A 16,381-nucleotide genomic window follows, 5' to 3' on the forward strand; every position below is an offset into this window, starting at 1 on the left:
CATAACGAATGATAAATACACTAGTAATTCTGAAATGACATTACAACACGTGGTTTCCCACGCTTTAATAACATTTTCCTAAGCACGCTTACAACTCGCTTCTTCGTGCAAAATTTTCACCATTTTTAAATTCAGTAACCGCTGTCAGAGAGAATAATATAGCTAATTTCTAAAATCTCCGTTTTCATATGCAGAGAACCCTTGATCATATTTCAAATCCGTTCGCGGATTTTCAAACAGAACATCTTATTAAGGCTATCACACTACAAGCACTTTCCAGTATCTACTATTTTTGCCTTGTCGGCTTTGCTAAAATTCACAAATTACTTCCTAGCGATATAAACCTGGGTATTGTAGTTCTCTACTGGTGGCCTGTTTTCGTTATGTCATAGACATCAAAGGAGTACAAAAATACAATTCCCAGGTAGCCTCACGAGAGTCGCGCAGCCTCTGTTGAGAATGACCAACTGTACACTTCTGCAAGTTTAACAGCATCTCGTGGGTTGAGTGTGAGTTTCATTATATCGGGCTGTACAGAATCCATATGTTAAATTCTTTTTAATTTTTGTTTTTATTCACGTGTAAGCCTTGTATGTAATGTATAGTGAGTGGAATGATCATACATATAGTCTAAACAGATGGCGGTTGTGTAAATCCCCAACTTTTTTCTTTTCTACAACCGGTATTGACGACAGCTGAATCACTGAATATATGTTAAAGCTAGTGCGCATTTTTGTTTTCACGAAGTATGCCACATTTTCTTTTTGTAAAGATATTTATGAGGTTGTTAGATTGAGGCGTTCTTTGTGAAAAATAATTGCCAGGCACATTTATAACTAAACATTTCTGTCACTTCAACACTGTAATATCTGTAAAACGAAACTCATCCCTGTTTGGTTGAAAGAATATCGAAACCATTAATATTCGTGTGTGAGATCATATTTAATATACAAGAGAAAGCAATCAAGATCAAGTGTGTTTTATAATATGTATATATATTGGCGCCAGCTTAAGCATTGTGGTGGAAAACTAGTGCAAATTGGAGACTTGACATTTAAGATAATATCAGTCCAATTTTCTGTGTCCTGTGAAGTAAATGGAGTCAGATTCCTCTCGTGACTTCTTAATGCTGTAAATATTTTCCTAGTTTTCTGTGACATCGCAAAATTCGTATAAGAACATTTTCGTTATTTATTTTCACATTATTTTAAAATATTTTTCTCTTATTTTTAATTTTATATATAAGTAGTAGTTTCTGATGTATTTCATGCATGTTTGTCCTAAACCTTTGCTACTCCTCTTTTTAAACAATTAAATCTTTTTTTGTGGTTGTGAGGAACAATTTGAATTGCCAAATGTAATTTAAATATGGGAATGCTGCTGTGTTTAACGGTGAAACAATATTAACCATCTCTTCTTCCTCTTCCAGTTTTTTGTAGATTGTGGCAGAAACTCATTTGGCGTCCTATGGATCATTGAGTCAGGGATCAATGGCTCAACCTCGTCTTACGGGAGCTCTGCGCTCCTTCTCAAATGTCAGCAGGCAAGATGATTACACAGGAGAACCCAGTGATTTAAAGGTGAGTGCTTTCTGAAGTGAAACATTTGGTGAATCACAAAAAATTAGTTAATATTGTGACTTTTTAGACAATATTTACTAAAGCTGAGTCTGTTGCTCATAAATTGAGTTTTTATCACACTTTCCTCTAATAGCATTACTGAAGTAATTGGATTTCTGGAAATAACAAGACATATACGGGTATCGCTGATGCTGTCATTTGCCATGAAATTTAAATAACTTTGTTCCAAGGATGAAACAGTAATTTCTACAGTTAAACACATTCATCTTGTGGATGCTTTTTATTTTTTAATTTGTCCTCAGTTTTGGTTTTGTAAACTCATAAATGCTACAACTAATAATACATTATTAAACCCTTTTATTGCACATTATACTGCAGTACTTTTAGTGGCTGTTTTGCAAGAACATAATGTTTTAAATGGCCCTATTACTAAGTCACCACTGAATTAGTGTCACAAAGCACTAATTTGTAAGGTCAGGCTAAGGATCTGCACCTCTGGTTGGAAGGTTGCCGGTTCAAATCCCGCGGCCGGCAGAGAAATCCCATTCTGTTGGGACTCTGAGCAAGGCCCTTAACCCCAGCTGCTCCAGGGGCCCTGTATAAATGGCTGACCCTGTGCTCTGACCCCATGTGCCTGTGTGTCACATGGAGAGCAGGCTCGGGTATGCGAAAAGACAAATTCCTAATGCATGAAATTGTATATGGCTAATAAAGTGATCTTATCTCTTACTTGCTGTTAAATCACTAATGTAAGTCATACTGATCAAAGGTATGAAGGAATGAAGTTCAAAGAATGACAGCCTTACTTAATAAGTGTTTACCTTTGCATTTTATTCTTTATGACTGAACATTTTGTTTTGGAACAGTTGATGTTGTGTGGCATTCCACTGGAAGTTATGGATTAGTATGACTACAGATCTTTTCTCAAGGGGGTCAAGGATATTATGTACATTTAATGAGTTAAATCTTTTAGAAGAGACTCCATACATGTTTTAGTTAAAATACTTGACTACTTTCCCTTCAGTGGGGAAAACTCCAAACAGAAGTACATTCAGATGATTTATTGTGTATTAAGACAAAACATAGGCTAAACTGTCGACCCAGATCAATTTTGTATTGATCACTTATGTTAGTATTATGAAAAAGAACTATGTTTTTGGCTACATGCAAATATACCACATTTTTTAAAGTAATTATTCCTCAACAGTAAAAGTGCCAGTTTTCCTTCAACACTTCCTTCCGGAAGTGAGCTTCTTACTTAACCTCTGGCTTTTTATCAAGTGCCAAACTACCAGATACTTGTTTATTGGTTTTTGATTTATTTAATCATTTCTGTATTCATATTTTTAAATGTTTTTATAATCAATGAAAATACAGACATTAATATTTGTGCATACTGTTCATATGCAAGTGCGTCTTCTTGGACATTTTATTATTCATTTATTTTCTTCTGGTTTCTTTTTAACTTTTAACTTTTTAAACATGGATTAAGTATTATAATATTGTCTGCTCTTTTTTAGTCCAAAAGGCTGAAAAGACAGGAAGCTTTCTCCAAAGAAGGCCTCACGTGGAAAATGATTGCTCAGTTCATCAGCCAGCATTTAGAGAAGAGAGACCAACAGGCGGCCAGTGAAAATCTGAAAGTTGTGCTTCAGACAGCACGACAGATAGGTAATTTTTTCTCGTAACTTCCTTTTGGAACACTGAAGAAAAATCGTGAGCTTTACAAGGGCACAAGGTTTAAGAAGAGTTAGTGTCAGTAATAACGCATAAAGCCTTTCTTTTTGATGTGTAGTCTCAGGTTGCATTCTCTGAGGTGCTGTAACTCCTAGTGTTGCTCGAAGAATAACAAATTAAAAAGTTATTCTTTTAAATATGTGAGTACATGGCCTCTAGAAAGTTTATACCTCCGGATTGTTTTTCACATTTAGTTTTGTCATAGACTCAGAGTTTCATGGACTTAAATGAAGATTTTTTTCCCTCATTCACAAAAACCAAACATTTATATTTAAAACTACAAAATAGAAATATCATAATTGCTGAAGTCTCTGCCTCCTAGAATTAACACTTGAAAGAAGGACCTTTGGCAGTAATTACAGCTGTGAGACTGTTGGGAAAGGTCTCTGCCAAATTAGCGCACCTGGATTTGGCAATATTTGACTATTTTGTTTTAAACTGTTAAAGCTCTGTCAAGTTCCTTGGGGAGCCTTGATGGGGAGCAATCTTTAAGTCATGCCACACATTTTCAGTTGGATTTCAATCTGCTCTCTGACTGGGCAACTCAAGAACATTAACCTTTTTGTTCCTTAGCCACTCCAGTGTAGCTCTGGCTGGGTGCTTTGGGTTGATGTCATGCTGAAATGTAAACTTTTGTTACAGTTTCAGTTTTCTTGCAGAGAGCAGCAAGTTTTCATCAATTACTTTTCTGTACTTTTCTCCATTCATTTTCCCTTCTATCCTGACAAATGCATAAGCTCCACTGTTTTTTGGTGTTAAGGTTTGTGTTGTTGTTGTTTGGCCGTCTTTGAACAAAACGTTCATCCTATTGAGTCAACTGTAAAGTTTCTGAAGTCGTGAACATTTTGAACTAGTTTCTAGCTATGGCCAGCTGTGCTCTGTATTGCAGAGTTTCTCAGTTCCTGAGAACCTACTATTTGTGTGTGTGGCATGTCTGTTCAGGAAGTCATTTTCTGACTTAATCTGTCCTTAACTTGTTTGTATGGGTAGGAATTATGTGTCTAGGGTGACCTATCAGAGTCTCAAGTTGTTTGTTTACGTCTGAAAATGCCTCTGTATTTAAGGCTGTTTTTCAAACAAAAAGAGCAATGTTTCTCAAATTTGTTAACGTTAAACCGTTTTAATTGCATATTGCAAACAAAATATTGTTTAACATTCAGTACAGTAACATGAAATAACATCATGAACAACCTGCTTCCTTTCTGTTATTGGATTTTTTTGTTCAAACACAATCATTTCAACAAGATGCTCAGTAAGAAATTTTCTACCAGTTTTGTCTGATTTTATGTAAGTGTAGCCTGTACATTTCAGTAAACCAATTAATACGCAAATTACCAAACAAAAGTGAAACAATTCATGGGAAATAATTGGCTGAGTGTAAATTTTTAGATCGGCTACATTAACATTCTTGTCCCATTACCCATTAACATCACCTTCACTGTGAAAAATATTCCCATTCTAAATAAAAAAATAAACCTCAGACAATAATTTAATTAGTAGAAAACAAACTAAACAGTTAATACGCTAACAAAGGTGATACTATAGAAACAACGCTGTTGACTTCACCAAAAATTGCTTGGAATAACCTTGTAGTCATCATTCTTCTAAAGTCACAGATAGTACACAAATGCACACCAAAGTACACAATTGTTTTTACTTGTTTTCGTCTTAGAATTCTTATTTAATTCTAAATGTGTTTCTGGTGAGAGATTAGTACTTCAAGCAGAAAGATGCATCAAAGCCTTCTGGCTGGGGGGTAAGGCTTTCTGTTGAAGAGAGCAGAATTTCTAGTTTAGTGTGAAAAAGGAAACCAGTGGGACGTGGATTACAACAACATGAGACTCAAGTATAATATGTTATATCCAGGCAAACGGTAGAGAATTTCACGGTTCTTTCTCCTCTTTCAGTTTCTGTTTTCAGCAAATGCATGATTTAGTTTCAGCTGCAACTAGAAAAATACAAAAATAACATAATGGTTTGAAAGGGCATTCATAAAATGTCAGATGTCCAAGCACGTCTGGGGACACACTCTTGTTTCAGAACGGTTTTCGTTTGGGTTAGTGCTTTTCGGTTCTTGCCATGCAATCAGCTTATTTCAGTCAGACAATGTGTGGTATATTAGTATCAAGCCATTCTGGAAGTTCAACTGTCAGCTGCCCCGCTTTGAATTGCACGGTAACAATGTCTTGTGCAAATGGGCCTTGCACCCTAGAGATTGTTATTTGGAATCTTGTCTGCTTCATTACCCAGTGTTACTGGGATTTCCCACAGGACATTGCAAAGAATGCAGAACACCACTAGGGCTGGCAGGGTTTTTTTCAGCTTACTGCACAGCAGACTGTGGTCTCTGGTTCTTGCTGGTGCCTGTGAGCTTGCAGTGCTTTCACTGAGGGGCATCTGTGCAGTGCTTTAGGTCTGCTATTGCCATAGTAGGCTTGCAGTGAGATGTGAACGAAGTTGCAGTGCACTTGCAGTGTGATGAAGTGGATGGCATGTGGCTGCTTGTTTCAGATGATGAGTGCTGCTTTTCTTCGGTGCTTAATAAGCAGAGCTGACTTGCTGATTCCAGATTGAGGGTCAATGAAAAGAAAATAGCTGGCAATCCTGAATCAGGCTAAAATAGTGAAGACACTTAACTTCATCTAATTTAAATTTAAATCCCCTTCCTTTTAAAGAAGGAATTATGTGGAAGAAGATGCTTGGCATATTGATAAAGTGGAGCTTTACTGCATATTTATGCCTTTTGTTAAGGATAAAAAAATAATAAGATACAGAACAATCCACATCTTGAAGTTAAAGTCTTTGAATGTACAAGCTACTGACCTGTAGTGTCCTCCGGATTTATTCACATCCCTGATGAAATAGGGAAAAAGGCAACACGAAGCAAAATGAGTTAAAAATTTAATAATGTGTCACTTTAAAATTCTTATAATATTATACTGTGATCATAATCATCATAATAATGGTCCTGAGAGATCACTGTATCTGCTGGCTTTTGTTCCATCTGGGCCCTTAAGCAGTGGAGCTAATTGATGCCTTTAGTTATAATTATAATAATAATAATTAATAATAATAATAATAATAATTGCTTACACTTATATAGAGCTTTTCTGGACACTCAACTCAAACCGCTTTACAGGTAATGGGGATCCCCTTCACCACCACCAATGTGCAACATCCACCTGGATGATGCGACGGCAGCCATAGTGCGCCAGAATGCTCACCACACATCAGCTAATTGATCTGCTTACATATTTAGATTTTTTTCTGCACTAAGTCCTTGATTTTAAAGATTCTTTAGTCAAAATACATTATTTCCAACAACTTCAACATGTACTGTATAACTATGTGCAGTTTGTCCACAACTTGCTAATTAAGAATTTGTTCCCTTATTTCTGACTAAGAAAGACTTTTTAAATAGGCGATCAATGAAAAGTGGTGGGAATGATAATGTATCACACACTCCCATAATGAGTGTTTGTTTTTCCTCTTGCTTAAGTCCATTTGATTGTATTTCAGCTAACTCCTGAATAAGGGAAATGCTGAAACTCAGGAATTGATGGAAGGCTGATACCAATTACAAGACCAATACGTGTTTTTACGAGCTCAGAGAAGACTTAAAAACACACTTACAATAGAAACTTGAAATCAATTTACTTTCGATTAAGAACTTGTCTACAGCAAGAACCAGAAGAGACAGTTGTCTAACAGGACCAGAGAAGAGAAGCACTGCTCTGGAATCTGTGATTTTGGCCCAGCCTCTGAGAAGTGGATGTGGCTTTTGTACAGTCATTCTTATGCAGCATTGCTGATGAACAGGTTGTAATTCCTACTCTAAACATTGGAAGGGATGCTCCCCTGTCACCCTTGCTTTGTGCTGTCACATTACAACTTTTTTTGCAGATGCTGTATCGCATCTTCCCTGGTATTACAGCGGGAGGGTAGACCCATAGACTCCCTAAACTCCTATAAAAAACAATCCCACTCATTCTTAAAAACATTTACTCTAACATCTATATATATATATCATTCTGAATATAAAATCTAACATTCATTTCTCCTTTTCTTGACACCGAATTGCCTAGGTTTTATTTAATGCAGGATACTGCAACTTTGGCGAACAGAGGGTAACATAAATCTTGGTGTATGTTTCCTCATCTCAGTTTCCATTCTGTATTCCTTCTGCTGATGAGTGTTGAGTCTCAGAGGTTCTAGAGCATATTCCGGCAAGCAAGGGGCGCAAGGCAGGGTACACCCTGGATGGGACGGTAGTCATTCGCAGGGCACACACTGACAGCTAGGGCAGATTTTCCCAAAAGCCAGTTAGCCTCTCAATATGTTTTTGTAACCAGAGTACCCGGAGGAAACCCATGTGAACACAGGGAGAAAATACAAACTCAGCAGTGCTAACCACTGCACCAGCATCATCCTGCCCTGGCATAAAGCTTAACTGACAAGACTGCTAAGTGTGATCTAAGATAACCTTTCTTGTTAATGTATGACTGGATACTATAATCCTTTGCTGTCTGTTGAAAGCATTCAGTAATAATCATAAGTTAGTTTGGTTGGGATGTCAGCTGGGACAGGAGCAGGCATTCATCTAATTCAGGTTTTGTTAACACAATTAAGATTGACCACATATGAAAGAAGACGTTTCAAAAGGAATGTAATGTGAACACAAAGTTAAAAAATCATTGCATTAGGGCAGTGTGTAAATACAAGTGCAAAACAGTTTGAAGTTATTCAGATATCATATTCTTATTGATTTTTGTATTTATATTAGATACTTTTACTGAAGTCGGGTATACTCCATCCTTACATGGAATGCAAAAAAAGAATTTTAAATTTTGTTTTAACTGGACCAACTTTTATAAAACCCGTGGAGTATCACAGTTCTGGGCTTGAGCAGAACCCCTCTAATCATATTATAGATCAAAGGATTATTCGAGCTACAGGTATAGCGGTAGGTATAATTTCTTAGAGATTAAACAGTTCCCATTTAGGTAAACATCAACTACTTAAAATGTATGTACTGTATGGCTAATGTAAAAGAACGTATCCTGCATCATTCTGTTCCTTCAAACATTGACTTTAGAAAAGATCTACTTTTTAACACAAAGATTTCCTCTTTGCTGCAGGTCATCAAAGCCTTTGCTTTGCTCATTAGGTTTAGATGATGAACAGAACCAGAGTTGTTTTTGCACAAATGTAATACCTTCTCATTTATTTTTCTGCAAATTTGGCCCCCCTCCAAAAAAAAAGAATAACGAGCAGCAAGGATAATTGCCCAATTAAAGAAAAACTGCAAAAGTAACTGGAGGACTAAAGAAACACAACCGATGAAAAGGATTTAAAGTAATTAAAAAGTCTGAAATACTGTCTCCGTTTTACATTAAACAGCTTCAGTTTGTAATGCACTTTGAAATTACACTAACATGCATTTTAGGACATACTGTATTCTATTAAATGAATATAGAGTTAGCCCACTGATGGTTAATTCTAGCCAGTTCAATTCAGCCAAGTAAAAGAGTAATAGAGGCATAATGTGCTACACATTTTTGTAAGAAAGGAGTGATATGAACTGAGTAATACTGCTTTTTCAATCTGCGAAGCAAGATCAAAGTGAGTATTAAGAATAATTAATACATTTACAAAGGAAAATGAGAGACCCCAATAGAAGGACTGAATTAGAAGTATTTGCATGAAGGAGGGCATCCTGTTTGGAAAGGTGTTAAAGAATGTGCCATCTAACTTAACGTTTTAACCCTTCCCCACTTCTCAACTTTTTTATTTATATTATTGGTTTTCTTCTTTTACACTAGCCTCCATGCCACAACAGTCGTATATACAATGGAATACTAAATAAATGAGAGAGAAATATAATATCTTGTATGATATATTTCTTTGGTTTTCTCTTAAGGAATAGCACAAAGTAAGGTACAATAGCTATTGCAAAAATAAAAGAACTTAAAAAAAACAATATGAGTAACTTGCCAGTGATTTATGACTTTCCACATTTATTTTTCCTTTTTTCAAACCTTGTGTTTGCAAAATATTATTTATTTTTAAGAGGTTAATCTGCGTTTTGAAAGTTCCTTAGCTTAGCTTTTTCTATTGAAGTGATATCTTAAATTTAAACAATTTATTTTCCCATGGAATATCTGATAGGCACCCTGGCGCAGTGGTAAGTATTGTGCTTCACAGCATTGGGGACTTGGGTTCAACTACTGGGTTGCTATCTGCTTGGTGTTTGTATGTGCTCCCTGTGTTTATATGGGTTATATGGGCTCTGTTTTTTTCACACAGTCCAAAGGCATCTTAATTGACTTCTGGGAAAATTGCCTCTGGTGTGAGTATCTGTTTGTTTGAGTCTGTATGTGCCCCGTGATGGACTGGTGTATCCTCCCATATGCCTGTTGCTTGATGGTAAAGGCTCCTACTCTCCTGTTATCCTGTATTGGATAAAGCAGTTAGAAAATAGTTGGATATTTGACAGGCTAAAGAAATATTAATCCTGTCATTGCAAGTGGATCTCTGCACAGTTAAAATTTGTCCATATTCTCAAATAGGCTATTATTAGTAAGTAGCATACATGCTACAAATATCTTATTCACCTGAGGCAAAGCTGTGACTGAGCCAGGAATATGATGGTCCACTCATCTGGCATTGACTGCACTGTAATGATACTTATGATTGTGGTAGAGCAATCACCAGCCTTATGAATAGTTTCACTGACTTTCAGAAATAACTCTCACTTGAAATATAAAATCTTTTGTGCTTTAAAACATCCCTTGATATTTAAACACGTTGTTGTGCCAACTATTGCCAATTATTTAAGTAAAAACTATCCTATACCTATCTCTTCATTGAATGAAGCACTGATGGACCCGAATCTGATCCCTGCGTATGTTGCATTGTAAACTGTTTTGCAAAAATGTTATAAACATTTTTTTTTCTTTTTCACAGTTGGGAGTGAGTTTGGACAGGAAGTGATTGAAAGTGCTGCAGTTTTCATCTTCAAATTGTTTTGCAATAAGGACCAAGTTGGCCATGAGGAGACTAAAGCCATCAGACAGATGTTTGGACCCTTCCCTTCTTCGTCTGTCGATGCTGCCTGTGCTGCAGTGAACAGAGTTGTGTCTCTCTTTGATGAGACGCAGATAGAAACATTTATCAAAGTTCACAGCTCAAGCCATTTTAAGGACCACGTTCCCTTTGGCAAAAATATAATGTTTTCGTTTGACACCTATACATTAGATTACTTGGAATATTTGCCCATAAAAAATGACGATGAAAAGCTTTCAAAGGAATTTAGTTTAAACTATGACAAATTTCTAAACAATCAGCAAGAAAACTTGAGAAATGGCACTATTGAGAATGCAAGTGTCGAATTCACTCAAAACATAGACAGCTCTTTTTTACATCGAGAGGTCGAGAAGTATTTGTTGCATGGAAGTATGGGATCATCCAGTGCCGAAGACGTTTGTACCACCTTGTTTGAGATGCTGGCATCACAGAAGACTGATGATGAACTTCAAAATGAGGTACGTTTACAAGGATTTTTTAAGTGCTGCTTTTAGTATTTAAAATGTCATGTTGTAAGGAGTCCATTTTATTGTCAGTGTTTCTGCAGTTTCTTTTCTAGTCTTGCATTTAATTTGTAGAAAATCTATAAATTCATTTTCAATTGACTAGAAAAAAAATACTGAAACAAGACATAACAAGGAACTGTATTTGAATCACATTTTGTTGAATAGCATATTGTAGACTATTGGTTACTTTTGTTTTCAAAGTTTTCAAATCAAAATTGTAAATTTGCTGTAAGAGCTGTTTCATGTAGAGCAGAATCGTAATAAACATAAGATTTACTTCAGATTTTTACTATAGTTTCTCCAAATATTCTTACTCATGAACAGTAACCTTCATAAATATTTCCTGGAAATGTAAAAAAACCTAAAATATTTGCTTTTCTACATTTTATTCCCTATTTATTCCCTATCTGTACAATGAAACCTTCAAAATTAGAAGCTCTATCTGAATAATTTGAACACTTACAACAAACAAATCTTATTAATATTAAGTTCTTTGTTGTTTTAAAGAACCTGTAAGTTTTAATTCACACTAGGAAGATGGATTAAATATTCCTCCTGGGTCACATGTGATCAATCTTGACCTTGTGTCTTTTGTATAGTTTAGAAACTTAATGATAGCTGATGATTTAACTGTAGGGAGTCAAAGACCAGTTTTATCCATTTCAGGTTTTATAAGTTGCTGGCTCCTTTTATACACTCTATCTACAAAAGAATTTAATTACATTTAATGCCTGTCTGTATATTTAATCAAAGTAATTACATCTAAATATTGAGAAATATAGTATTTAGCATTTTGTAGTGGCTTAAGTAGCTGTGAAACATAACATGGATCTAATGGTAAGACAGTGGAAACCCCAAATCTGTTTCCCTGAATGTCTGTTCAAGACCCCAAAAAATCCATTAGGCTCTAAGGTTCCTGATCTTAGTCAGTTGTTATCATTAAAATAAAACAGTTTTTTAATGATTATCCATAAACTTTGGTTTAAGTGGTAGTTTAATTTGGGGAAAAAAGGCAGATGGTGTCTGCAGTTATACTGCTTTAAAACCTTTGTCTGTCTCTGCTCTCTGTTGTGTGTGACTTAAAGAAATGCATTACTGAACGCTAACTGTCACTGCTTTACCAATATGCTGTAACCCTGACCTTTGAGAGAGAAGTGTATATTGTATTATTTTATAGAAATGCAATGGTAGAGGTCTTGTCGAAACTGAAGCTGAATCACAATGTAAAGTCCTTGAAAGGACATGTCTGCATGAAATGGAAAAGTAGGTATGTTCAGATTGCATTGCCCACGTGCTTCTAACTCGCTCTTGCTGCTCCTTTATTTTGACAACCACTGCAAGATTTGTGCAAATAATATATATATATATTTTTTACACTTGTCTTTTTCAAGATTATTTTTGGCTTCAGTGACTCATGCTGCTTATAGTCTTTACTCAGAGGATTCAGGGATAGTGGGTTTAAGTGCCAGGGATGTTTGGATCTTGAGATCAAGCAGTAATTGCTCTGCATATCTGTTAACACTGTTGATATGTAGGGAGACCAAAGAGCCTTGGAATACAGACCTCTTTAGTAGAGATCTTGGTGCATTAAAGAAAATTAAGCTTGATAAATTCTTGATTTTTCCTGAAACTTTTCCCCTGGCCCCCTGAGTTTGAAAGCTGTCATGGGAGCCGTTTTCTTCCTCTACTGCTGGATGCATGGTGTATACATACCATATGTGAGAACGGGGAATAAACTCTAGGGTGAATTCTGGAATAAGTGGTCAGACCTAATCTACAAGTCTTTAAGGTGGGAAGTGGGAAGCCTATCAGTAACCTCTCTGAACCTGCTGAGAACTTACAAATTGCAGTGTCCCAGCACAGAATTGAACCCAGAAGTTTTGTGGCTGTAGTGCAAACTGTCAGGCTGAACCCCTTGACGTTTGGTAGAATTTAACAGTGGGGGAAAAAAAATCAGGCATTTCTGCAAATCTAATATTGTCATAACAGAGCTATGCTTGGAACTAAGAATTTTTAAAATAAGTTAATAACGCAGTCCTCACTTGGCATGTGCTTGTGGCTGCGTTAGGTAAATGTAATAAAATAATAAACTAATGTGGGCTCAGAACAAAAGTTCTAACAGTTATATTCTTAGATTAAAAATCATCTGTTTACATACATTTTGTATGTCATGTCATTGGAAAAATCAGGTAGTAAAGATATTGATTTAAACATATCATTGCCAAAACCTGGAAAGAATTAATCCTACTTCTTGTTGAGCTTGTCATGGTAATTTTAGTTTATTTGATTCATGGTCTTTAGGAATCATGGAAAATATATTATTTTTTCAAAACATGTTCAGATGAAAAGTACAATTGCAGAGCTTTTCAGTGTCAAGACATTGAGTCGCATAATATATGTGGCAGAAAGTCAGGTAGAAAAATTGTTTGCTCATTAGAATTGCAAAAGACCTGAAACAAATATATGTGGTCCTTTTTTCTTGTTAAGATAAAAAAAAAATACCAATAAGAACTGCCAAGTTCTAGTACAGGAGGATCAGATTAATGGCAATCATACAAACATATATCCATTATTTACAGGTATGTGTTTCACTTAGGCCCAAATTAACATGGCTAAAACCAAGGTTGCTTTACCACTTAATTAATATCATTTATAAAAAACTGACTGGTTTTTGTACTCTGTGGTTTATAATAAGAAATGAAGCATAGAGCAAGACTGTTTTTAAACTCATGTTTGTTTCTGAAATACTTACCAGTTGTTAGTGCAAAACATAATTTTGACTATAATAGTAAGTGATCATTTCTATAGTTAAAATCCACATGAGGTATTTTTTCATGCTGAAAGTAACTATAATGAGGTTTTTGTAAAAAAAATCATATAGCACTCAAATATGGCATTTATTGCATTCCATAATCATTTTACACCAGAAGCAGACTAGTCTAAAGTTAAAAAAGCTAATTTAGCTAAATTTAATTCCATTCACAACACTCAAATGTGTTAATGTATGCTATCTTACTGGTTATTATAAGTATTAGCATGTTTTACCAAAATATAAGACTTTTGTCTTGTAATAATGCTCAAATCTTTTTGTTTATTAATATGCACCTGTACAGTATGTAAATTAACTAAAATGTGCCTGTCTTTATGTTCATGTGGTTGCATTATAGCCTATATAATTTGATTCTTTTGTTTAGTATTATTTGGTGTATTTGCAGCTTAGTCAATATAAAGTTAAGGTCATAATTAAGCATTTCTCAAAACGTATTGATTTTGGTATTGTTACAGTTATTGGAAGTGGTTATTGAGGCGTCTTAAACATATATAGACAGTGGTCAACATCTGCTGTTCTCTGGAGCTGCAGAGCAAGAAAGGAACTGAAACGTTTACGAAGTTGCACTGGGTCTGTGACACATTGATCAAAGGAATCTGTCTGGTTTACCTTGGTTAATTAAGCTTTTGGTAAATCATTACGAGTAATCAGCAGTCCAGAAAAAAACGGCATAAAAAGACAGACTGTGAAGGAAGGACACAGGATGGAGAGAAAGACACAAGCAGAAGCCAAGGTGTGTGCCAGGCGAGAGGTCCATGTTCACATCTTCCTTAAAGATCAGATTCTAGTTAAGTATTTGAACCTTGCTAAGAAGTCTTTTGTTTACTCTGACTTCCTCTGTAGAGAATCCCTAGGTTAAAAATGGTCTCTCTGGGTTAGTAAATGCATTTTTAGAATAGGAAGATAGGTTCACTTTGTAGCATCCAGCTTTATAGAGAGAAATTGAGACCATATTCTGTTAAGTTTAGAAGGCAGGTTTATCTCTCTTGTTGGCCTCTGTAGGTGTTCTATAGGATATGAATACTTGTTAGCAGTCTGGGTTTTGTGATTGGTCAGGATGTAGGCCTCCAGGACACTGTGTTTGCACAAGGAGTATGTTGCATTTTGTGTTGTTTTTTTAGTGAGTATTATTGTCATGAATAAATACTTGTTTGACCCAGTGTGACCCTGATTTATTACTCTTTTCACCAAAGCTGCACCAGAGACCAAGAGCCTCTAATTATACCAAGCTTGGGTATGTTTTTTGCTTATCTTTACTATCTCGATCATTAATTAATTTTAATTATTGATTAATCCATTCAGTCTTTTTAATCAATTGTCTATTTTCTTAACCTCCTATTTGTAACACTACTGTATCTTGTATTATTTTCACTTTGAACCTTTGGTCTGTCAGCCCTTCCTGGGAAATTTAGTTGTAAATATTCTCAAACTGAAGAAAAAAATCTTGTTTTTTGTGTTACAGTATGGAATAATAATGTATTTAATTGAGATTTTCTGATTGACAGAAAACACCCTACAATTTCAAAATGAATTATTGAGTTGTGATCAGAAGTAATGGATATTCCTTCCTTTGGATGGAATGCTTTTAGATTAGTCCAGCCCATTTTCTCAAGTTAGATTGTAAGCAAAAGATTAAGATTATACAATGACAAAAGAACATATATTTATGTTACTTTCTGTCACAATTAAAGATTCTCAAAGAGTGTTGCTATACTGTATGCCCTAAGCTAAATCAAAGTCAAATGGTAAGCTGCAGCCACTGGGGTGAAATGCAGCTGTAATTCTGTACCAGGATCTACAGAACAGATAGACCGTGGAAAGTAATTGAATACCATAACAGGATAAGAAGCAAAGCAGACATCATCTGACGATACTGTAAGATAGATGAAATTAAGGTTGATGGATGATGGATTTTATTAACCATTAAGTTGGTATTTTAATACTTATTTACATAGTCAAAGGCACATTTAATGTCTTGTCTAAATGGCTCTGTGCAATGTGTTGCCAGACTGAGGCATTAGTTTTAGTTATTCTGGTCCAGGAGGAAGAAGTCTCCGTCCTTGTCCCTGTAAATGGCTTTTGGTGGAACTTAATTAAGTGTGGAGATCTTCTGTCGAAATACTCGCTGTGCCCTTGATTACAATCTGAGATCTATCAGGATCAAGCTCAGAGGTCAGATGTGTTTAAACCCAGATGTGTGGTTCTTAGTTTTCATTGTTAATTTCTGTCCGTCTTCAAGGCTCTAAACAATCATTGAGTCACTGCATTCCTTTTATAAAATAGAGATGTCTGCTAAATAAAATGATTCATTTATATGGAATACTTAAAACTCATATGTCTTTCCCTTTGTGTATTAGGTGTTTAATGAAAATGCTTACAGATTCTGATGTTACGTGAATAAAAACAGTAAAAGTTAAGGACTTTTGGAGCTGGTGGATTAATGTTTCAAAATGGGCGCTGTTACATGTTGTCACTTGACCTGAATTCTTGTTTTCTTTACATCTTCACAAATGAATGTGGTTCATCTAAACTATGGAGCAAGCACAAATGACTGGACTGAGATTATGATACAAGCTTTCTTTTTATGTGTTAATTGACAGTCTGGATCATCAAGAAATCTGTTTGAAGGTATACTGTATACA

At 35.4% G+C, this 16,381-nt stretch overlaps 1 protein-coding gene across 1 annotated transcript in view; it reads left to right on the top strand.

Moving 5' to 3' along the window:
- The first annotated feature begins 454 nt into the window (after positions 1-454).
- The window catches only part of ascc3 (activating signal cointegrator 1 complex subunit 3), a 382,719-nt gene continuing 366,792 nt past the window's right edge, over positions 455-16,381 (top strand). The window contains exons 1-4 of the mRNA XM_088905827.1: positions 455-509; positions 1,430-1,580; positions 3,101-3,251; positions 10,284-10,861. Of these exons, the coding sequence (XP_088761953.1) occupies positions 1,491-1,580; positions 3,101-3,251; positions 10,284-10,861 (819 nt within the window). The 5' untranslated portion in view covers positions 455-509; positions 1,430-1,490. The remainder of the gene's footprint in view (positions 510-1,429; positions 1,581-3,100; positions 3,252-10,283; positions 10,862-16,381) is intronic.

Source organism: Atractosteus spatula, chromosome 2 (assembly GCF_055471065.1).
Source record: "Atractosteus spatula isolate fAtrSpa1 chromosome 2, fAtrSpa1.hap1, whole genome shotgun sequence".
In the NCBI taxonomy this organism is placed as follows: Eukaryota; Metazoa; Chordata; class Actinopteri; order Semionotiformes; family Lepisosteidae; genus Atractosteus; species Atractosteus spatula.